Consider the following 19,119-nt stretch of genomic DNA (forward strand, 5'->3'; position numbering starts at 1 on the left):
ACTGCCACTAGATCTACTTAGTGTATAGAACCTTATCCTGGTTAGTTTACCCTCCCATATTTGGCTTATGGAATATATTTGTTGACCATCACTGACATACAGGTCTATTTACTAAAAAATAAGGCTGATTTACTCTAGAAAATTTTGTATTGCCTTGAGTTACAAAGAAACTATTGCCGGAGCAGCTGCCTACCATTGCTGGCTGACAGCGGTAAGAGTAGCCTGTCTTATGCCCCATTCATACTGCACCAAAATCCCGGGTTTTTGCCGGGGCGAGCTCAAACGACCCGGGTCTTGGTGCAGTATGAATGGTACAAGTCAAAAATCCCGGGTCTAAAAACCCGGGATTTATCGAGGGGTAATTCCCGGGTCGGACCCGGGTTGCCTGCACTATGAATGGTGCAACCCGGGTTTTTCAACCCGGATGGCACAGAAAACAAGCTGATTAGCTGTCTGCCTGTCTCTGGAGGATTTGGAATTAGGCATTTCTCATTCATTTTATGCTTGCCAAAAAGAGGCCATTAATTTTCCATCTAGAAGTCTAGTCTTTTGGGGTAATCATTGAAATATGCAATGCCTAGCTTTAAAAGCTACAACCTTCCCTTAAATATGTTTCCCAGTCTCTTTATGCCTTTCAGAAAGCCCTCCTAGACTAGTACGACTAAATATATAAGCCAATTGGAGGTATCCTTTATTCATTATTGTATTATTATATTGTGTATCACCATTTTTCAGCCAATGAAAACTGCTCTGGTGATGACTCCCACAAATTGCCAGGGCACAAACTTGTGCAGTATGAATGGGGTCAACCCGGGAAATTCCCGGGTCCGAGGTGCAGTATGAATGGTGTTTCTGAGCTGGGACGCTCCGAGCCCCGGCAAAAACCCGGCTTGAAAAACCCGGGATATTGCCGGGGCGGCAGTATGAAAGCGGTATTAGTGCATCTGCAAACAAAAAAAGAAAAAATAGTAAAAAAAAAATTTTCATTTTTTAAAATTATTTTGCAGGGTTTCTGCTTTGAAAAATTTGTTATCTAAATAAAGCATTCTTCTTTCAAAATACTCGGGTTGGATAGATACATGTACAGCTTCGATCCTTATTAAATAGGATTTCTCATGCTTTGCATGGGGAAGCTTTCTCTGGAGAAATTGATGCTATAGCATAGCGGTAGCCTTTGATATATGGGGAGCAGTCCCATATCATTTTCGGCAGAGATAGGACTTTTCTCCCTTTAATAAATAGACCTGTTATATGTAAGGGGCAGGGACTGTTGTATATGATTAAATATGCTCTGCCCAACACTGTGTAAGATATTCTTGTTATACCCCATACATCCCTCCTGGCATTTCCCCATCTCGAACCTCACATTTTCCCCAGTGCTTTTTTTAGCTCAATATTCAATAATAGTTCTTACCTAATTCTAACCTATATCTACTTATCATTCAAATTGAAAAACTGTGAAAAAAATATAGTATAGTATGTCATTGGTCTAAAAAGATTATTCCCCCAACCCTTCTCCTTTTGATTTTTTTGTGTACCCTTAGAAACAAAAACCTCAATAAAATATATATTAAAAACTAAATATATATATATATATATATATATATATATATATATGTTAAATAAGTACAGGATAATGATAAAACTACTTCCTTCGTTGGATTCTATGGTAATGTTATGAGATTCCATCGCCTTTACTGGGGGAATGCCCGCGCTGCATGCCGGGAGTGACTTCGAACTCGCGTAGGGCTGTGAGATTTTCAACCACTGTTCCGCGCTTTGCGCGCCGGGAGTTGTAGTATTCGTCACGGCAATTTTATAGAGGTTTTCCTGCCGCGCGATGAACGCCGGGAAATGTAGTTCTCAGACTAGCCCCGCGGATTCTCTTCTCACCGACATGGCGGACAGGAGGCGGCGTAGGAGACGTGCGTCCCAGGATAGCGAAGAGGAAGAGGAGTCCGGGAGTGAGAGCACCGGCTCTGTGGAGCAACCAGTCCCGCCTAGCAGAGTTGAGACCCGGGAGCCAGGGACCAAGAGAGTGGAGGTGGCCAGGGATGGGAAGGAGTCTGAATGTGTGAGTATAGTAGGCCGGCCAAGAGAGAGATGGGTACCGTGGAGGACAGCGGCATGGAGCATGCTGTATCATGTCAGCGGTGTGTTACAAATGATATGTATGCTTGTATATAAGAGATGTGTCTTGTGTAGGTGCACTGAAATCGCAAGTTTAAGGGTTTGTCGCCCCTCTTCAGAATGAAGCACCCTTGGACCCCCCACATTAATGATCTCTCTGTCCTATAGCAAAATCCTACTACTGCTGCCTTTCCTCTACTGTACTCTCTTATATCCCAAACTGCTGCTGTACTAGGGGACAGTCTCCACATCACAGTGCAGCAGGTGTTTTGGGCAGTTGTGAGACAGCTACATTTGTGGACATTTATTTCATTTCTTTTAGACGTTTAAATTTGCAAAATACACAGAGGCTATTTTGCAACTATAAGCCCTATCCCATACTTGCCAACTGGTCAGGGAGACTCTATGAAATAGGGGTGATCTCTCTCACTCCCTGAAGAGTCTGGCATTCTCCCTGATGCTGAGCTAGTACAAGACGTGGTTGGCTTCGCCATCTGCGGCATGATGACACAGTTCGGAAATTGTGTCCTATGTCCATGTATTGATGCCTATGGAGGTGGCACTTTTCATGGAGATGCATGCCTACTCTCCCGTAATGTCTGGAAGATTCCTGCATTTCTGGGAGGGCTCCCGGAGAGCAGGGCAACCTCCCGGTACTCGCCAAAACAATAGATATGTGGAGGGGGCGGGGCTTAATGATGCAAATATTGCATCATCTTGGCTCCACCCCTGCTGTAATTTGCCAAAATTGTGACAATCGTTTAGGGGGTGGGGCCAAAATGATACAATTTGTTAAGTCACGCCCACCACCCCTGGTATCTCCCCGAAGCCAAAGAGGAAAAGTTGGGAAGTATGCCCTATCCTATATGTAACCATTGGTTTGATGCACTCTTAATAGATCACTCATGAATCTTGCTTGGTTTTTAACGATCTTAAAGAGAGCATGTCTGGGATAATTAGTTGTTTACATAGGGCCTAGTGCACCATGTAAGGGTGAAAAAATTAGTTATTTTGTTGTTGAGAGTCATCTTGCATTCTTCACTATACTCACTCCTGGGCACTACCACCATTCTCATCACCGTTCCTATGCCTTGTAAGTGCTTATAAGTTTTACACAACTGTGCACTAGGACAGTGTTTGCTAACCTGTGACAAGTGTTGTGAAACTACAAGTCCCAGCATGCTTTGCTAATATATATAGCAGCTTATTGTTGGAAGGGTATGCTGGGACTTGTAGTTTCAACACACTTGGAGTGTCACAGGTTAGCCAACACTGCACTAGGACATGATGGAACAACATCTCTTTTCCCTTCAATAGAATATTGTTCAGATAGCCAGTATATGTATCCTTTTATTATATAGCACTCCAAAAAACATACTGGTAGGGTAATTGGCTGCTAACAAAAGTGACCCTAGTCTGTCTGTCTGTCTGTCTGTGTGTGTTAGGGAATTTAGACTGTAAGCCCCAATGGGGCAGGGACTGACGTGAGTGAGTTCTCTGTACAGCTCTGTGGAATTAGTGGTGCTATATAAATGGTGATGATGATGAAGGACGACGACTGGTACCATAGGGGGATGTGCAAGCCCTTATAGCAATACTTTGAACTGGAAGTGCAGTTGGAGAATAGAGAAAAATAGAAGCTTTGGATGTTTTGCCAGTCTGTATAATCTTTGAGGCTAATTTGCCAGTCTCCCTCCATCAGCTCATGTAGAATTGGCCTGATTCTATTTCTAACAATAAATTGGTTAAGTACATTTTAATCCTCCTTTGGTCTAGGATAGCGCTCTTAAGTTGTATTATGTCTTCTTAATCAACAAGAAGGACAAATAAACTGCTTCACAAGAGTTTCTTTTAAATTTTACCCATGTCAAAATGTCTTAACAGCTCTTGTAAGATGCTTAGCAGAGAAATACTTTTGGGTAAATTTAGAGTACAAATAGATCTTGCTTGGGACAACAACTGTAGATTGTAGCTATATCTGGTGACATAGAAACCACCTGTCTTGCATTGTGTGAGCATACGGAGTCCAAAACTCTGAACCTGCTTCATACTGCCTGGTTGACTTAAGCACCTCCATGACACTTTATCTTTTCCACTCTTGCCACCTCTTGCTGATCCATGAAAGAATATATGCTCAGTTTTTGAATTTGTTTATGCATTTCCGGCTTGAATGCTTTGCAGTCTGAAAAAGAAACCTGGTTAATGCTGAATTTAGAGGTTGAGTTTGCTTGCTGCTGTAATAACTGCCATAATAGCCTGCAAATTCAGTGTCTAAGAATGTGTATTCTTCTGTCATTAAATCATACAGAGTTTTTGAAAGGCATAAATAATCTTTATAGAATACTAATGTAGCGACTCTTCTATATTTTTTTAGTGAGATTTGCTGACCTGCACCATTCCAATGACTATTGTTGGTTATTGAAATCCTCAGGTGTTCTGCACTGAGCTTCCAAGCCTTATATGGGATGATCTTCTGTATCAACCTTTCCCCCCTTTCTGGGAATTACATCTGTATTGGTAGTTTATGAGAGATTTATCTAGCTTCATGGGTACTGCATGAGGAATTGTGGATCTTGATGTGATCCTAGCCACAATAGTTTCTATAACACTCCATAGATTGCACAACAGAAGATTTAATTTACTCTGTGAGTTAATCCAAGGAAGAGTTCCCCATCATGGACTTCTGTCCTGGCACAGATTCTTGTCTTTAACTGCTTCTAATTACTGCAGACATAATGTTATCTTGAATATTTCCTATGATGATATTTCCTTTGTTTTTTTTTCTCGTAATATAGAGCACTTCTAAAATAACACAATACATTTTGACACATCAAAAGGTATGGTGTATCACAAAATGAATTGTAATCCAGGAAGGAGAACTGTAGCAGACAGACGAGCACTGATAGGCATAGACTAGCTGCCTGTGTCCAGTGATTCTCCCATCTGTGGTGAAGGCACTTCTTTCAGGGCTTCAGTGAAGGGTGATTTCTCTCCACCCAAAGGAGGTGCTGAAGTTAGCATACATACTAAGGTAGTGGGAAAGGGGAGCATTTCTAGCTTTTCTCATGGAGATATGTTAGCTTGAGAGAAATGTGTCTGGGGAGTAGAGACGGTTGTAAAGGTATGGACAGAGAGAGGTTTGTGGTATGGTGAAAAATTGTGGGATAGAAGAATGTGATAGAGGGTGGAGCGTTTGAAGGAGTTGGCAGTGCCATTTTTGTGTGGGGGGGGGGGAATGCTATTTAGCAGATTCTAAGTAAACTATATATAATGGTCAGATATTGTTTATGTGGAGAAATTATAGCAGTGAATAATTTTTTTTCTTTCCATTGTTAGGAAAGCGAGGATGGTATTGAAGGAGATGGTGAGTGTCTTATTTAATGCTTTGTCTTACAAATAGTTCTAAAAATAAGATCTGTTTCTATTAAGATGTGTTGGTTACATGCATTGCATATTGTTGCCATGCCTTAAAGCTGCACTGCCACCGAAGTGGCTGAACATTTTATGTTTGCCATTTTAAAATTCCTGCAGGAGGGTGGGAGGGAGGACCAATCAGTACGCACAATGTCCGTTATTACAGCTTTTGATTGGTCCTCCTGATCAGAAGCTCTCTCCTTTCAGCCAGGACTGTGAGATGAAACATAGAGTGCAGGGGGAAAACACTGTATGGTGCAGCGCCTAGGAGGGGGAAACCATTTGAAAACAGGTAGCGTCTTCTCAGCTAATCGGGAATTACATAGGTAGGAAAAGTGATTATCAGAGACGGTGAAGAAAAGGCAAATATCTAAGAGGGTATGAGACGAGGGGTGACATGTGTGAAAAGGAGTGGGGAGTGTTTTCTTTTAGGATGGATTGAAGAGGGCCCTTGGGATAGGAGGCGGTTGCAGTAGTATAGGCGATAGACAAAATAAATGATGAGAAATTGGATTAGTGTTAATAAGGGTCACTATAGCTTAAATTTATTTTACTGAATACAATATTTAAAGTACTTTATTGCTGTATTATAACAAAATTATTAAAACTTGTTGATAGGGAAGAGGTTGTGTACATATGAGGATTGTAAATGTGCATATTTTCACAGTAACCCTTACTCACCAATTGAGTATTTGCTTTTATTGTCTGACTTAATCTAGTCTGATCAAATCTTTGCTTATTGGTTGCTATAAATTACTGTACATTTGGTGAATCACCCCCATACCAAGCTTATATTAGGATTACGCAAAACAATTATGCAATCATTTCATTTGTTACACATTACAGATATTACTTTACTGACTTTAGAAGGAGTTTCTCACTTCTCAAAAACATATAGTTGTTTAGCAACAAAGAGCACACTTGACGTTTATGAAACATGTTACAACTCATTTACTTTTCATTCTCTTGAACCAAAGCATTTATTTGCTTATCTGCTAAGTAATATCAGCTAAGGCTGACATAAACTATGCAGTTCCCATACAAAGTCAAACAGTAATCACATTAAGTGAGTTCTAGCAGATGGTTTAGAATGTAACTTGGCCAGTGTTTACTAGTACTGTATGTATTACCTATCTGTTTTTTCTACTGGCTGCCTCTTGACTTTGGCCCAAAGAATAGCTTATGTCAGAATTGGGCTGTGATTGCATGAATAAACAAGAGCCCATTTATTTTGTGTTATTGCCCCTTTGTGTGTAAGTACGAGTGTGCTATGTTTGGCATTACCGCTAGCCAATCCTGCAGCTGCAATTCTTATGATCACGCTGGGTCATGCCTCAATAATGTTTATTTGCAACTGGCTATGTCCCTTAGTAGTTTACATGCTTTGTTCAGTTGTGTCTGGCTGCACTATTTATCACTTTTTGTTTTGTTGACTTGCAGCTGTGCTGTCGGACTACGAGAGTGCTGAGGAATCTGAAGTGAGTATCAATAAATGAATGGTGATGATATGAGTAATGCATGTTGAATAGGGAGTGCTGCACTTGAATAGACAAGTGAACACTTCAATGTGAACATTTGTGAACATACTGTTTTGTCATAATTAATGTTTTAATAAAATCTTCTGGCATTTTCTTACAATTACCTTGTAACACAGAGCCACTGGAAAAAACGGATGAGACTCTGACTTGGGGCCACTTTTAAAGGAAAAAAAAGTTTCCTGGTTGGTAATGCAGTCAGTAGTTAATGTCTGAGCTTCATATGTCTGGGGGGGGGGGGGATAAAGATAGATTGAAACTTTCTGATAAGTAATCACAGATATGTCTTTCAGCAGTATGGGGCAAACAAACATGTTATGATCCACCCCTAGGTGACAGAGCACTGGGAAAAATATCTGACTACCCTATAACACACCTGCCTCTCTTCTCCATTTATTTTTTGAGCGCTGTGCATAGTATTTGGGAGCATTTCCTTACGCCTCATGTTGTTTTCCTTAATTTAGATTTTGTGTGGTTTGTTTTTTTTTTGTTTTTTTTGCTTTTTCTTTACATTTTTTTCTAACATCTTTCTGGTTCCACTGAGGGACAGCTCTTCCCGGCCAGTGTTGAATTTAGAAGCCTTCAAAAGTTTGCTCTCTTGGGAGTGATTCAAGAAGTCGTCCCTCCAGTGCTAATACTAGCCAGGATGTGAGGGGGGAGTGAGTATCTCTCCTACCTGAACATCAAGCATGTGCATTTTCATATTCCCATTCAGGAAGTTTATCAGTGCTTCCTTCAGGGGACCTATTTTCATTTTTGGTTTCTTTGGCCCCACTGGCCTTTACCAACCAAGGACTTCATCTCCATGGCAACTCTTCTTCAGGAGATCATGAATGTTCTTTATCTGGACTACCTCAAGTGAGCATCTAGACCCTGGAAACCCATGGCTGGATTTCCAACAGCTTGAAGTCATTGCTAGTTCGAGCTATGTCTATAGTGTTTTTGTGCCCTCACGTTACCATGCAGTGGAAGCCATTTGACACTGCAATGAAGTGATGGAAAACCATGGTTTTCACCCTTGGTGGTTTTGGTATGTGCATTTTCATTTGCATCCCATCCACATCACGATTCTCTGATTAAAGAGGTTGATCGAACACCAGCCTCCAGGGCTATAGTCTTGAAATAGAGTAATAATGGCCTTTTAATAACAACAGAATATATGCGACCGATATACAATGCTACAACTCCAAAATAGGAGCATGATAAAGAACAAGTTGCTCTGACTACCTCTACTTTTCCTAGAAAATTTGTTGCTTACTTGCAACCTATGTACACTTTCCTTTGCCCTACTTAAACCATGCTCACTCCAGGCTGTATATAGTTTATGATCACAGTGCAAATATGTGTTTAACTGCAGTGTTACAATATATTTCTTCAATAACACATGAATTAACTATTATGCACAGTAAATAAAGCACACACACATAATATGGATCATACAATATCACAGAAAGCTTATGGTTCACCACTACTCCTCTGTGTTGTGTGCTGTTCTGTGTGTAGGTTATTTTGTATATATGTGCCATCATGGCCTCGTTCATCTCCGGCATAGACAACTGTGAGGCAGACTATCTGAGCCTCCAGGATGTTCATCGAAAGGAATGTCACTTTCCACAGCTTGTGGTTCGGTGGGGACAGCCAGATCTCGATCTGATGGTGTCTCGACTGAACCACAAGGTGAAGGACTATGGGTCCACATCTAAGGAACTACGGGTCCACATCCAGAGACCTTGGGGCGTTTGTAGAAGCCATGTTGGTTCCTTGGAGCTTCCCTCTCATCTAACTCTTCCCTCTGGTAACTATGCTCCCAAGGGTCCTAAAGAAAATCCAATGATCGTGGCCGTGCACTGTTCCAGAAAGTATTGGTATTCCAATCTGATTGGCAAAGCTGGAAGCTCTTCTATCGAGACTTCTATTGTGTCCAGACCTTCTCTCCCAAGCCCCGTTCTGGCATCAACATTTAGTATGGTTAGCTTTAAAAGGGTGGTTATTGAAGCCGCTTCCTAAAGGCTGGAGGTCTCAGACAGCACCGTGCAGACCATGCTGAGGGCCAAGAAGTCGGTAAACACCAGGAACTACCACAAGTTCCGGAAGTCATACATTTCCTGGTGCAAGCAGAAAGGGTTCTCTACAAGTGTGTTTGGACTGTCTCTCCTTCTTTCATTTTTACAGGGGGGTTTGGCTCAGTTCGTTAAAGGTTCATGTGTCAGCTTTTTCTGTGTTTTTCCAGAGAAGGCTGGCATCATTGCCAGAGGTACAAATGTTTCTCCACAGAGTGCTCAGCCTCCCTATGTCCCTCTGGTTGTCCCTTGAGGCCTTAATCCTTGTGTCCATGCATTACAACAGCCAGCATAAGAGCCCTTACAGTCTGTGAATTTAAAGGTGTTTTGTCGAAGACTGCTTTGTTTGGATGATTTGGTTCTGTATGATGCGCAGAAGAGAGGCTGGCCAGCCTCTATACTATAACCAGGTGGATTAAATCGGTTATCCATCAGGCTTACACCAGAGTGGGTCAACCTTTTTTGGGGGACATGACTACTCAATCTCCTTGCTCCGTGGGTACCTCTGGGACGACACGACTGGGTGCTTCCGCTGAATAACTGTGCAGGGCAGTCGCATGGTTATCAGTGCCTACTTTTATGAATTTCTATAGATATGAAACTTTTGTGTCCAGATATGATTATTTTGGTCGCAAGGTTCTGCGTACTGTTATGGAGCATTCCGTACCTTAGGGGACAGCTTTGGGGTGTTTACGTGGTTCTTCAGTGTCCCTTTTGGATGTGGGAGAAAATGGGATTTTTGATACTTAAGGTAAAATCTTTTTCTCCTAATCCATAAAGAACATGTGATGCTCCTTTTGTTCTATTTTCTTTTCTTCCTGTTTAGGGGTAAGTTCTGTTTTAGAACTTTTCTCCACTCTTTATCTTGTTTGTTGTATTCGGTACGCTGTTTGTGGGCTTTGTTAATTAAACTGGGTAGCTTGGCCAATAGAGCTATTGAGGTGGACGAGCTTGCCATGGATTAGGAGAAAAGGATTTTACGTAAGTATACAAAATTCCAGTTTTATGGTGGCATTTATTTTAGAGAGTCCTGGTATGCTGGTGAGCTGTGCATTATTAAACAAGATCACCTTTAAATGAGGCTACATTACTTAAAAGTAAAACAAATTTCCTTGCTCAATAAGTGACAGCAACTTTTTTCCAGTCTTAACTTCTGATCTGTTTCTATCCAGGAGGAAGAGGCTGCTCGTTACAGTGAGGATGAGTCCCTCAAAGCCACTCTGAAACCAGAAAACAATGTCAGTGAGACCCCAACAACAAAAGAGGAGAAGCCCAAAGCAAAGGGAGCAGTGACAGGCGAACGTCAGAGTGGGGATGGACAGGTAAAGAGATAAAAGTCCATGTTTAGTTAATTATATAATTATGTATTGTTTAAAGAAAGACAAATGGCATTTGACCCTGTTATCATTGTCTAGTATGTATTCCATATCCATGAGGTTTAGCTTTCACAAGTAAGTGCTCGCACAGATTGCTGTTTTTTGGTTGACTATAGTTTCAGTGTGGCTAATCATGTCCTATTCCCAGGAGAGCACAGAACCAGATGAGATCAAGACCTCCAAGAAATCTCAAAAGCAGCTGGACGATGATGAGGATAGGAAAAATCCGGCTTATATCCCTCGCAAGGGGCTGTTCTTTGAGCATGACCTGCGTGGACACACAAATGATGAGGAAGTCAGGTGAGACTGGGAGAATACAGTTATAGGTTATACCATTCATAGTGCATCTCTCCCAAGCTGTGTGTACTGAACTTGATCAGGTGAGGCCAGTGAGCCAACAATTAAGACTGTACTAAGTAAGTGAGATACTCTGTAAAAGTTTTAAATCTAAAGTTGACTAAATATATTATGCCTTCAGGCCAAAAGGACGGCACCCTCGTAAGCTGTGGAAAGATGAGGGACGGTGGGCGCATGACCGTTTCCGGGAGGATGAGCAAGCACCAAAGTCTCGTGATGAGCTGATCGCCATGTACGGTTATGACATCCGGTCTTGTAAAAATTCGGAAGAGATTCGCCCATACAGACCTAGAAAACCAAGGTAGGTGTGTCTTGGTGTTATAGAAGTAAGTTCAGGTTTTCAGTTTATATCTCTGTGGTCATCTGCCGGCCTCTTGATGGCTTCTGGTCATGAGGTAAAATATGGAGTGCTACAGGATGCTGAATCCCATCCTTTTATTTTTTTATTTTTATATCCATCCCGATAGCTTGGACCAAGATGATGGTGGTGGAGGTAGTAGTGAGCTGGTTTATTACATTTGTTTCTTTATCCTTGGTGTGTTATCTCCTTTGGCTCTGCACAACCTTTCAGACAACAGCAAGACTGATGACATTTGTAATCATTTTATTTCACCCACATGTGTCTGAATAACAGAACCCCCAGCACATTATTATTTATCTTGCATTATGAAATATAAAGGGTTGTGCTGATTCAGTTGAATATTATGTCACTGTTTCTAGGTAGAAACAGAAAACCAGTTTGAAATAGTGAGCTAGTTCAGCCCAAACCATGGGAAGTGTACTATCATCATCATCATCATCATCATTTATTTATATAGCGCCACTAATTCCGCAGCGCTGTACAGAGAACTCATTCACATCAGTCCCTGCCCCATTGGGGCTTACAGTCTAAATTCCCTAACAGACACACAGACACACAGACACACAGACACACAGACACACAGACACACAGACTAGGGTCAATTTGTTAGCAGCCAATTAACCTACCAGTATGTTTTTTGGAGTGTGGGAGGAAACCGGAGCACCCGGAGGAAACCCACGCAAACACGGGGAGAACATACAAACTCCTTACAGATAAGGCCATGGTCGGGAATTGAACTCATGACCCCAGTGCTGTAAGGCAGATGTGCTAACCACTACGCCACCGTGCTGCCCTTATCACATATAGAATAAATGGGAAAACGAATCAATGTGAAAGAGATTGAACTGGGTTATTGATGACATTTTATATAATAGATATCCTTTTCTCTCACAAAACCATTTCAAAAAGTAATAAACTTTGGCCTGAAATACAAAATCATGAAAATAACCTTCCAGGTGCGAGGCCCAGTTTCCATCCGAACACAGGTAGAGAATGTTACACTATGACCATTCCCCAGCATCTGGAGTATGCAACAGTGGAAAACAGTATTTAGCATTCGACTCATTGATTCATACTGTCAGAGAAATAAATATGAAATCCCCTTGGATGTCCCTAAAAATATTCTTATATGAACTACTTAATAACATGTTCCCACTCCATCAGCCATTTTTAAGTTTTCGGATTGACACAAACAATGTTATTTTGTTTATCAAAGTAAGCTTTCTTCTTTCTTTCTGGAAAGATAGTGCTTTCCTTTAATAGCATGTTTCTTTTTGTATTCTGCTATATAGGGGGAAATTGACAAAAGTAGTAAAAAGGGGTAAAGTGTGTTTTCTTGTGACACATTGCTATTTCCTCTCCAGGTACACCAGCCCCTCCAGGATAGAAGACCAAGATGAAAAGCCGAACAGATCCTCAAAGCGTTATACGGATTCTAGTTCTGCCCCGCCACCCCGCCCCTACAGCAATCGCAGTGCCCCTGGAAATAACAGAACTCCCCCCAACAGGACCTATTCTCGGCCTGGTGCATACAAAGAAAACCGCCCTGACAGCTACCCGCCAGAGGACAGTGCTGCCCCACATTCTACTCCTGAGCGAAGATATGATTATGGGAGTTACAGGTCTCGAAGCATGGAGCAAGCTCCACCGCCACCAAGCGAGATCTACTCGGAGGCGCCAAATAAAGCTGAGCCAGCAGTTGAAAAACAGGCAGCAGATCCATCTCCGCCTCCTCCAGACCGACCTGTGGAGAAAAAGTCCTATTCCAGAGTTAGGAGGAGTCGGATGAAAGGGGGGGAAGTGGGAAAGAGCATAGACGACACTACATTCCCTGATTTACCCCCTCCCCCTCCTCCTCCTCCTCAAATACCCGCTGAAGTGGTCCCAGAGCCTACCCCTCCAATACCAGTAGTTAAACCTGGTGGCTGGGAACCTCCTGTAGAGGGAGGTGTGACGGGACTAGAGCAGGACTTGTCGCAAGTCAACATTTCGGATCAAAACTGGAGTCCTGGACAATCGCCATACATTGCTGCTCGTGGTAAGGGTGTTTTCTTACACTCATTCTGTGTATGTTACACGGTTATTTTCCCTTCTCTTTGTCTCCTCTCATTAAAGGACAAACTTTCCAAACTAAGTCCCATTCCCTGTGTATTGGGAGTCCTTCAGCTAAGAATCCCTGCTTCTATGCCAGAAAAACAAGTATTCCACCCAGGAGGACCCCATACACACCACATCATCCAGCTGTGTCCTTTGAATTGATTTTATTATAACTAGCCAACCTGGTATTTAATTGGTATTGAGGCTTTTAAATGTAGTTACATTGGCACAAGGACACACCCGCATGGTGCAGTGGGGGCAGGTGTAAAAGTACTGTGCCTTACTTTGAAGATATGTCTGAGGGGAAAAAATTGACAGCTGACTTCTCCATCTCTAATGTAAATACAGCAGGTTAGAAACAACTAATACATGCATAATTTCTACCAGGAGGTAGTATAAATGGCAGTGTTACAGTTTTAAACCAGGCAACACTACACAATTCAGTGTCTACACATGCAGTAATAAGGTATAAAAAGCTGCTCTTTTTGAGTGACAATGGTCTCAGACAGTGACTATTGATATTACTAGAATATTGTTTCTCTGATCTTCAGGTATCTGAAGTTAAGAGCAATTTTGTTTTCTGATCAACTGCAATAGATTTTTGTGAATAGTTATTCTGCAGGGGTTAGGCACAGTTGCTGCCTTGAGTTTTTTGCATTAAGGAGGCACAAGCATTTGTTTTTATTTTGGTGGATAATGGAGCAGGGGAGAAACAAGTAACAAACCAAACAAATCCAGTTGCAGTTTTGTCTGCTGTGTCTGGATAATTTTTTTGAGAGTTGTATATTTGCCTATTTCTCAAGTGTTAATGAATAACTCTGGTTTAACTCAAACTCTAATAGGTATTCCAAATCACATTCACATGGCAGGAGGTCCTCCCCAATACAGCCGCATGGATGGAATGGTGAGTTAATTACAGGAGAAGTCCACCTTCTACAGCCTTTTAATTTTATCTTGAAGGGCTGTGGATTTAAACATCAAATCTAACCCATATCCTATCTGTAGTGTGTTGGTAATTGAATCTACAGGATTTCCTTGTCTGCTGAATGCCATTCTCTGCATACATTAGTTAACCCATCAATGCGTCACATACCTGACTCGTGTAAATAGTCTGCATAGGTGTAGTGATCTTTGTAACAGTACTGAAATGAACAACATTCAGCCCTCCTTTAATCTTCCTCCTAAAGAACAGCCTTCCTTTTTTCATATTGGAAATAAGTTTACTGTGTTTTTCAGGGGTTCCCCTTTCCCCCTGTGTGTGGTATAATTTATAAAATTATATATTATTTTGCTTGGGAGTGCGCAAAGCTAGGCCCATCTGAAGCCAGAGTATATTCACAATGCTACGACAAGCATGTAGTTAATCACAGATTTTGTTCTTGGGGCTAAGCCAACCCTTATTCCATCAGAGTATTAGAACATGCAATACTAGACTTCAATATTACAAAAGCACTACAGTGCCAGCTACTTTTGAAATGACAATATAGTGTGTATGAAATGAAGGTGGGTGCACCAAATGTGTTTGCTCTAAACTGGTCATCAAAGTTGTATATCATTCTGCTAAATACTGACACTGTCCGCATATGCACTTGGTCTGCTTCCAATTATATCTATTTGGGAATACATGTCTGACATAGTCTCAATGAATGTGCATGCTGCATGTTTTCATGTATGTCAATGGTTGTAAATTGCCTGACCTATGTGTCCAAAAGTCCATTGATGTTATAACCCCTGCCTCAATTCTGGAAATCACATCCTTCTTGTCAATAAATTGGAATATGTTTGAGTAAGTTTTAGCCTCCATTGTACAGATTCTCAACCCTCTAACCTTAGCTATATATGAGCCCAGAGGTTGTCATGCATGAGGTGTGCTGATTGGTTGGTTCCCTTGCTGTATTTTGTTGTCTGTAATCTTAATGTCTTGTAGGCCGTTCAAAGTGGGCGTGTTAAGAGATATTCCTCTCAACGTCAGAGGCCGGTTCCAGACCCTGCTCCCATGCACATTAGCCTTATGGAGGGACACTACTACGATCCACGTGAGTGCGCACATGAAGTCTTATATATTGTGTTTGTATATTACAATGTTTAATACATACAACATCTTTCTTATTATTATTTCTGTTTTGCAGTCCAGTTCCAGGGACCAATATACACTCATGGGGACAGTCCTTCCTCTATGCCCCCTCAGGGCATGATTGTACAGCAAGAAATGCACCTTCCCCACCCAGGTACCTACAAACGGAGCATTTACCTGTGCCCCAGAAAGGCCTAATTCACCTTTTTCACAACAATACTGCAGATACGCTATCTGTGTGATGGAGAGCAGAGCTCATTCCATCCGCTGGTGCAGTGTTTCCCAACCCTAGTCCTCAAGTACCCCTAACAGTTTTCCACATCTCGTTGCTGGAGTACAGGTGTAATCATTACTGACTGACACATTTTGAAAGATCCACAGGTGGTATAATTATATCACTGGTCACCTGGAAAACCTGCTCTGTTAGGGGTACTTGAGGACTGGGGTTGGGAAACACTGCGCTAGTGCAATGGTCTCTGAAGTCTCTTTTGGTTGCTGTTTTTGTTTTCTTCTGTAATTTACCTTCCTTTTCTCTGATGTTGCAAGTCCAGTTTCTTTGTTCAATCTTTTTATTCAGACCCAATATCGAGAAATCTGACAAACAGAAGAGAAATTCTATAATTGCTGCTCTGTAATAATGTCCTATACACCAACCAAGGCAGCCTTTCTTTCCTCAACTAATCCACTCTGTTTTTTTATTTCAGGATTGCACCCACACCAGTCTCCTGCTCCCATGTCTACCCCAAACCTTTACCCTGCACCAGTTTCTATCCCCCCAGGACAGCCTCCGCCCCAGCAGCTGTTGCCTCCTCCATACTTCACTGCTCCACCTAGTGTCATAAACTTTGGAAACCCAACCTACCCTTATCCACCAGGAGCACTTCCCCCTCCACCCCCAGCTCATTTATACCCCAATGCACAGGTAAGTAAGCATACATAGGTATAGAAATGCCTTGTTATAAAACGGCTTTTATGTTATAAAATGTTATTTTATTTTATTATGAATATATTACTTGTTGATGTAGTTTTTCATTAGTCTGTTTTTTAAAGTTGTTGTTTCTTTGGTCCCATTTAGGCACAGTCCCAGGTGTATGGAGGAGTGACCTATTACAACCCTGTACAACAGCAAGTTCAGCCGAAGCCTTCCCCGCCCCGACGCACATCCCAACCAGTCACCATCAAACCTCCTCCACCAGAGGTAAGATGCCAGCCACATACAAAATTGTCACTTGGATGTTTTCTTCAGTTGGTGTAGAGAATGAGACAAGTGCTGTAATAGGGATATTTTCCTTTGAAAGGGCAGTGAAAGACATGAACACAAATTATTGCATTTATATAGATATATATGTATCTATTGGTAATATATGCCTACTGCGAAATCTAAAGATATTTGCAATTACAAGGGAACCGTCACCATATAATTGCATGAGACCGCAGGTCATGAACTGCCATGATGACTTCTAATATCCTAACTATAAGAGTGATATTTTTTTTTATTATGTAAATAAGACTCAAGTGGCCTGCAGGTGTTAATCCATGATGGACTGATCATCAGTCTGCGTAGCTGGAGTGAGTGCAGTGGGATTTGCGGGGGTCACAGCACACAGAAACTCTGCAGTTTTATTAGTTGTGGGAAGGAGGATTGTTTTGTTATAAAAGACTTTGGCATGAAGTTTCTTCTGTAACCACTTCAGTTCCTCCGCGTGTTTACTACTTTATGACCAGATTAAATTCCACATTTTATAATGGTTGATTCAAATAAACAGAATTAGTATTTGTTACATTTTGGCTCTCCCCTGCACACTTACCTTAGTTGGGTCAGTGTTATTTGCATCTTATATTTAAGCTGTTAGGTCCAGGCTACATTAAGTCTCATATAGCACTAGTGGTAGGGGAACCCTCACCACACAGAATTACCGGGAATCCCCCTCTGCTGAATGCAGAAGTTCTTCACACTTTCAGATTCCGTACACTGCAGTTTTTTTGAATGCAGCATACTGGAGATAGTTGGTCAGGAATGGAATCTCTGTTCCCAAATCTTCTGGGGAGTTTTCGGTCATTGACAATCCGAGTACAATGGTGGGGGTGCCCGGCTGCCATAATCTATGTAGGTCTGGCTATATAGGCTTCCAGCCAGATGTAAGTATACCATGGTCTTCCATAGTGTTTGCCATGTTTGAGTTGAGAACATTCATTATTGCTGAACAATCTTCTCTATTGTGCATATACAGTATTGTATAGAAAGCATGTCTTGCTTATGTAACCTCAATATGTTCTATTGCTGCTTTCAGGAAAACAGACACTTGAAGACGAAAGAGAAGAGCAACTCCTGAGCTTAGTATGTTAAGACCCATGGTTCACATCTTCCCTTCCTGAGGTCTGACTCCCGGATCATTGACCAGTGTTTGTTTTTTATGAAGAAATTTCTCTGGCCTAGAAGGGTTACACGGGTTTAAGCGAAACCGCCAGCTGTTTCTTCCACAGAATATTGAACCATTCACAAATATAAATATGTAATTTCTGTTCTTTGATAGGCCATTAAATGTATAATGTTACATGTTTTGGGTGGTTACGTGAGAAACAATTTTCTACTGCTTGCCTCCTTCCCTGTTGACTTTGTAGAATGTTTTGGCTGGAAAATGAGTGCAAAGGAAACTGCTGCTGAAGAATTATTGGAGGGGAGAAAAAGTATTCTATCAAAATAGAAAGATCTCTAATTATTTCTGAGTATACTAAATATTTTCTTGGTTAGAGCAATTGTGATTGTACTGCGATTTTCCTTTACAGAGAGATGAAGAGCAAAACATGAATGTGTTTTCCCAGCCATTGTCTTGCAGGAAGCCTAAAATCAGTCCTGTCAAACGTTTATTTTGGATTGGGTGACTTTGTTTTTGTTTTGTGTTTTTTTTTTTTTTGTTTTTTTTTTTTTTACTTTTTAAGGTTGCTTGCTATTAAAAGGGCAGCTGTCACCTACACATAGAAGCAACTGTTTTATGGCAAGTGGCGGGGTTATCCATTTTGTGAACTGAACCAAAATGCATGAAAATTCAGCCAGTCTATTTGTTAGGGAACAAGCACCACCTTGTGCCTCGGTGCTGCCACAAGTGAACGCAAATTGTTTCAGCATACAAAACAGCTGCCGACTTTGTGCCTCCGTAAGATCTCAAGTTCCTAAGGAATTGATATTTTGCATTCTTATGAATTTTGGGTTAGCCCACTAAATGGATGTCTCCACTGTGTGTAGGCAACGGGTACACTTTAATGTCAATTTACCACAATTATTACATGCATTATACTTGGCTATTACGCTTGTAAACCATTGTCAAACTCCAGAAGAGACATTTGTGGGGATAGCAAGCTTATAATGCATTTTAGCTATCCTGAGTGTTCTGTTAAAATGTGATGAATGAACAGTGTCCGTGTATAAGGCTTATATTTTTCTTCATTTTTTTGGGAGTTTGTGCTCTTATACGTGGCATTAAAAAGTGACTGTGTACACAAGCAACTTCTCACTTATTTTATCATCCTAATCCTCTATAAATAATGGTTGGGGTAGAGCAGTGCAGTGATGTCTGCTTATTTTGCCTTTTGGATGATGTGGCTCTGTTAAATACAAGTGTGAAATTAGTAATTGGATGTCATGACACAGGAAAGGCTTAAGACCCAGGGTACTCATCAATAAATGTGTATTGTGGGTTTTTTTGTTTTTTTTTAA

General features: G+C 41.3%; 1 protein-coding gene across 1 annotated transcript; it reads left to right on the top strand.

Annotated features, from left to right (window-relative positions):
* Window positions 1–1,848: 1,848 nt before the first annotated feature.
* CASC3 (CASC3 exon junction complex subunit) lies at window positions 1,849–18,905 on the top strand. The gene is made up of 13 exons (XM_075177110.1): window positions 1,849–2,074; window positions 5,467–5,494; window positions 6,985–7,022; window positions 10,312–10,461; window positions 10,664–10,815; window positions 10,994–11,173; window positions 12,598–13,271; window positions 14,173–14,234; window positions 15,258–15,366; window positions 15,460–15,558; window positions 16,109–16,326; window positions 16,480–16,602; window positions 17,696–18,905. Exons 1-13 carry the CDS (start codon window positions 1,898–1,900, stop codon window positions 17,735–17,737), a joined length of 2,052 nt encoding a protein of 683 aa, XP_075033211.1. The 5' UTR covers window positions 1,849–1,897; the 3' UTR covers window positions 17,738–18,905.
* Window positions 18,906–19,119: the final 214 nt, after the last annotated feature.

This window comes from Mixophyes fleayi, chromosome 6 (assembly GCF_038048845.1).
Source record: "Mixophyes fleayi isolate aMixFle1 chromosome 6, aMixFle1.hap1, whole genome shotgun sequence".
Classification (NCBI taxonomy): Eukaryota; Metazoa; Chordata; class Amphibia; order Anura; family Limnodynastidae; genus Mixophyes; species Mixophyes fleayi.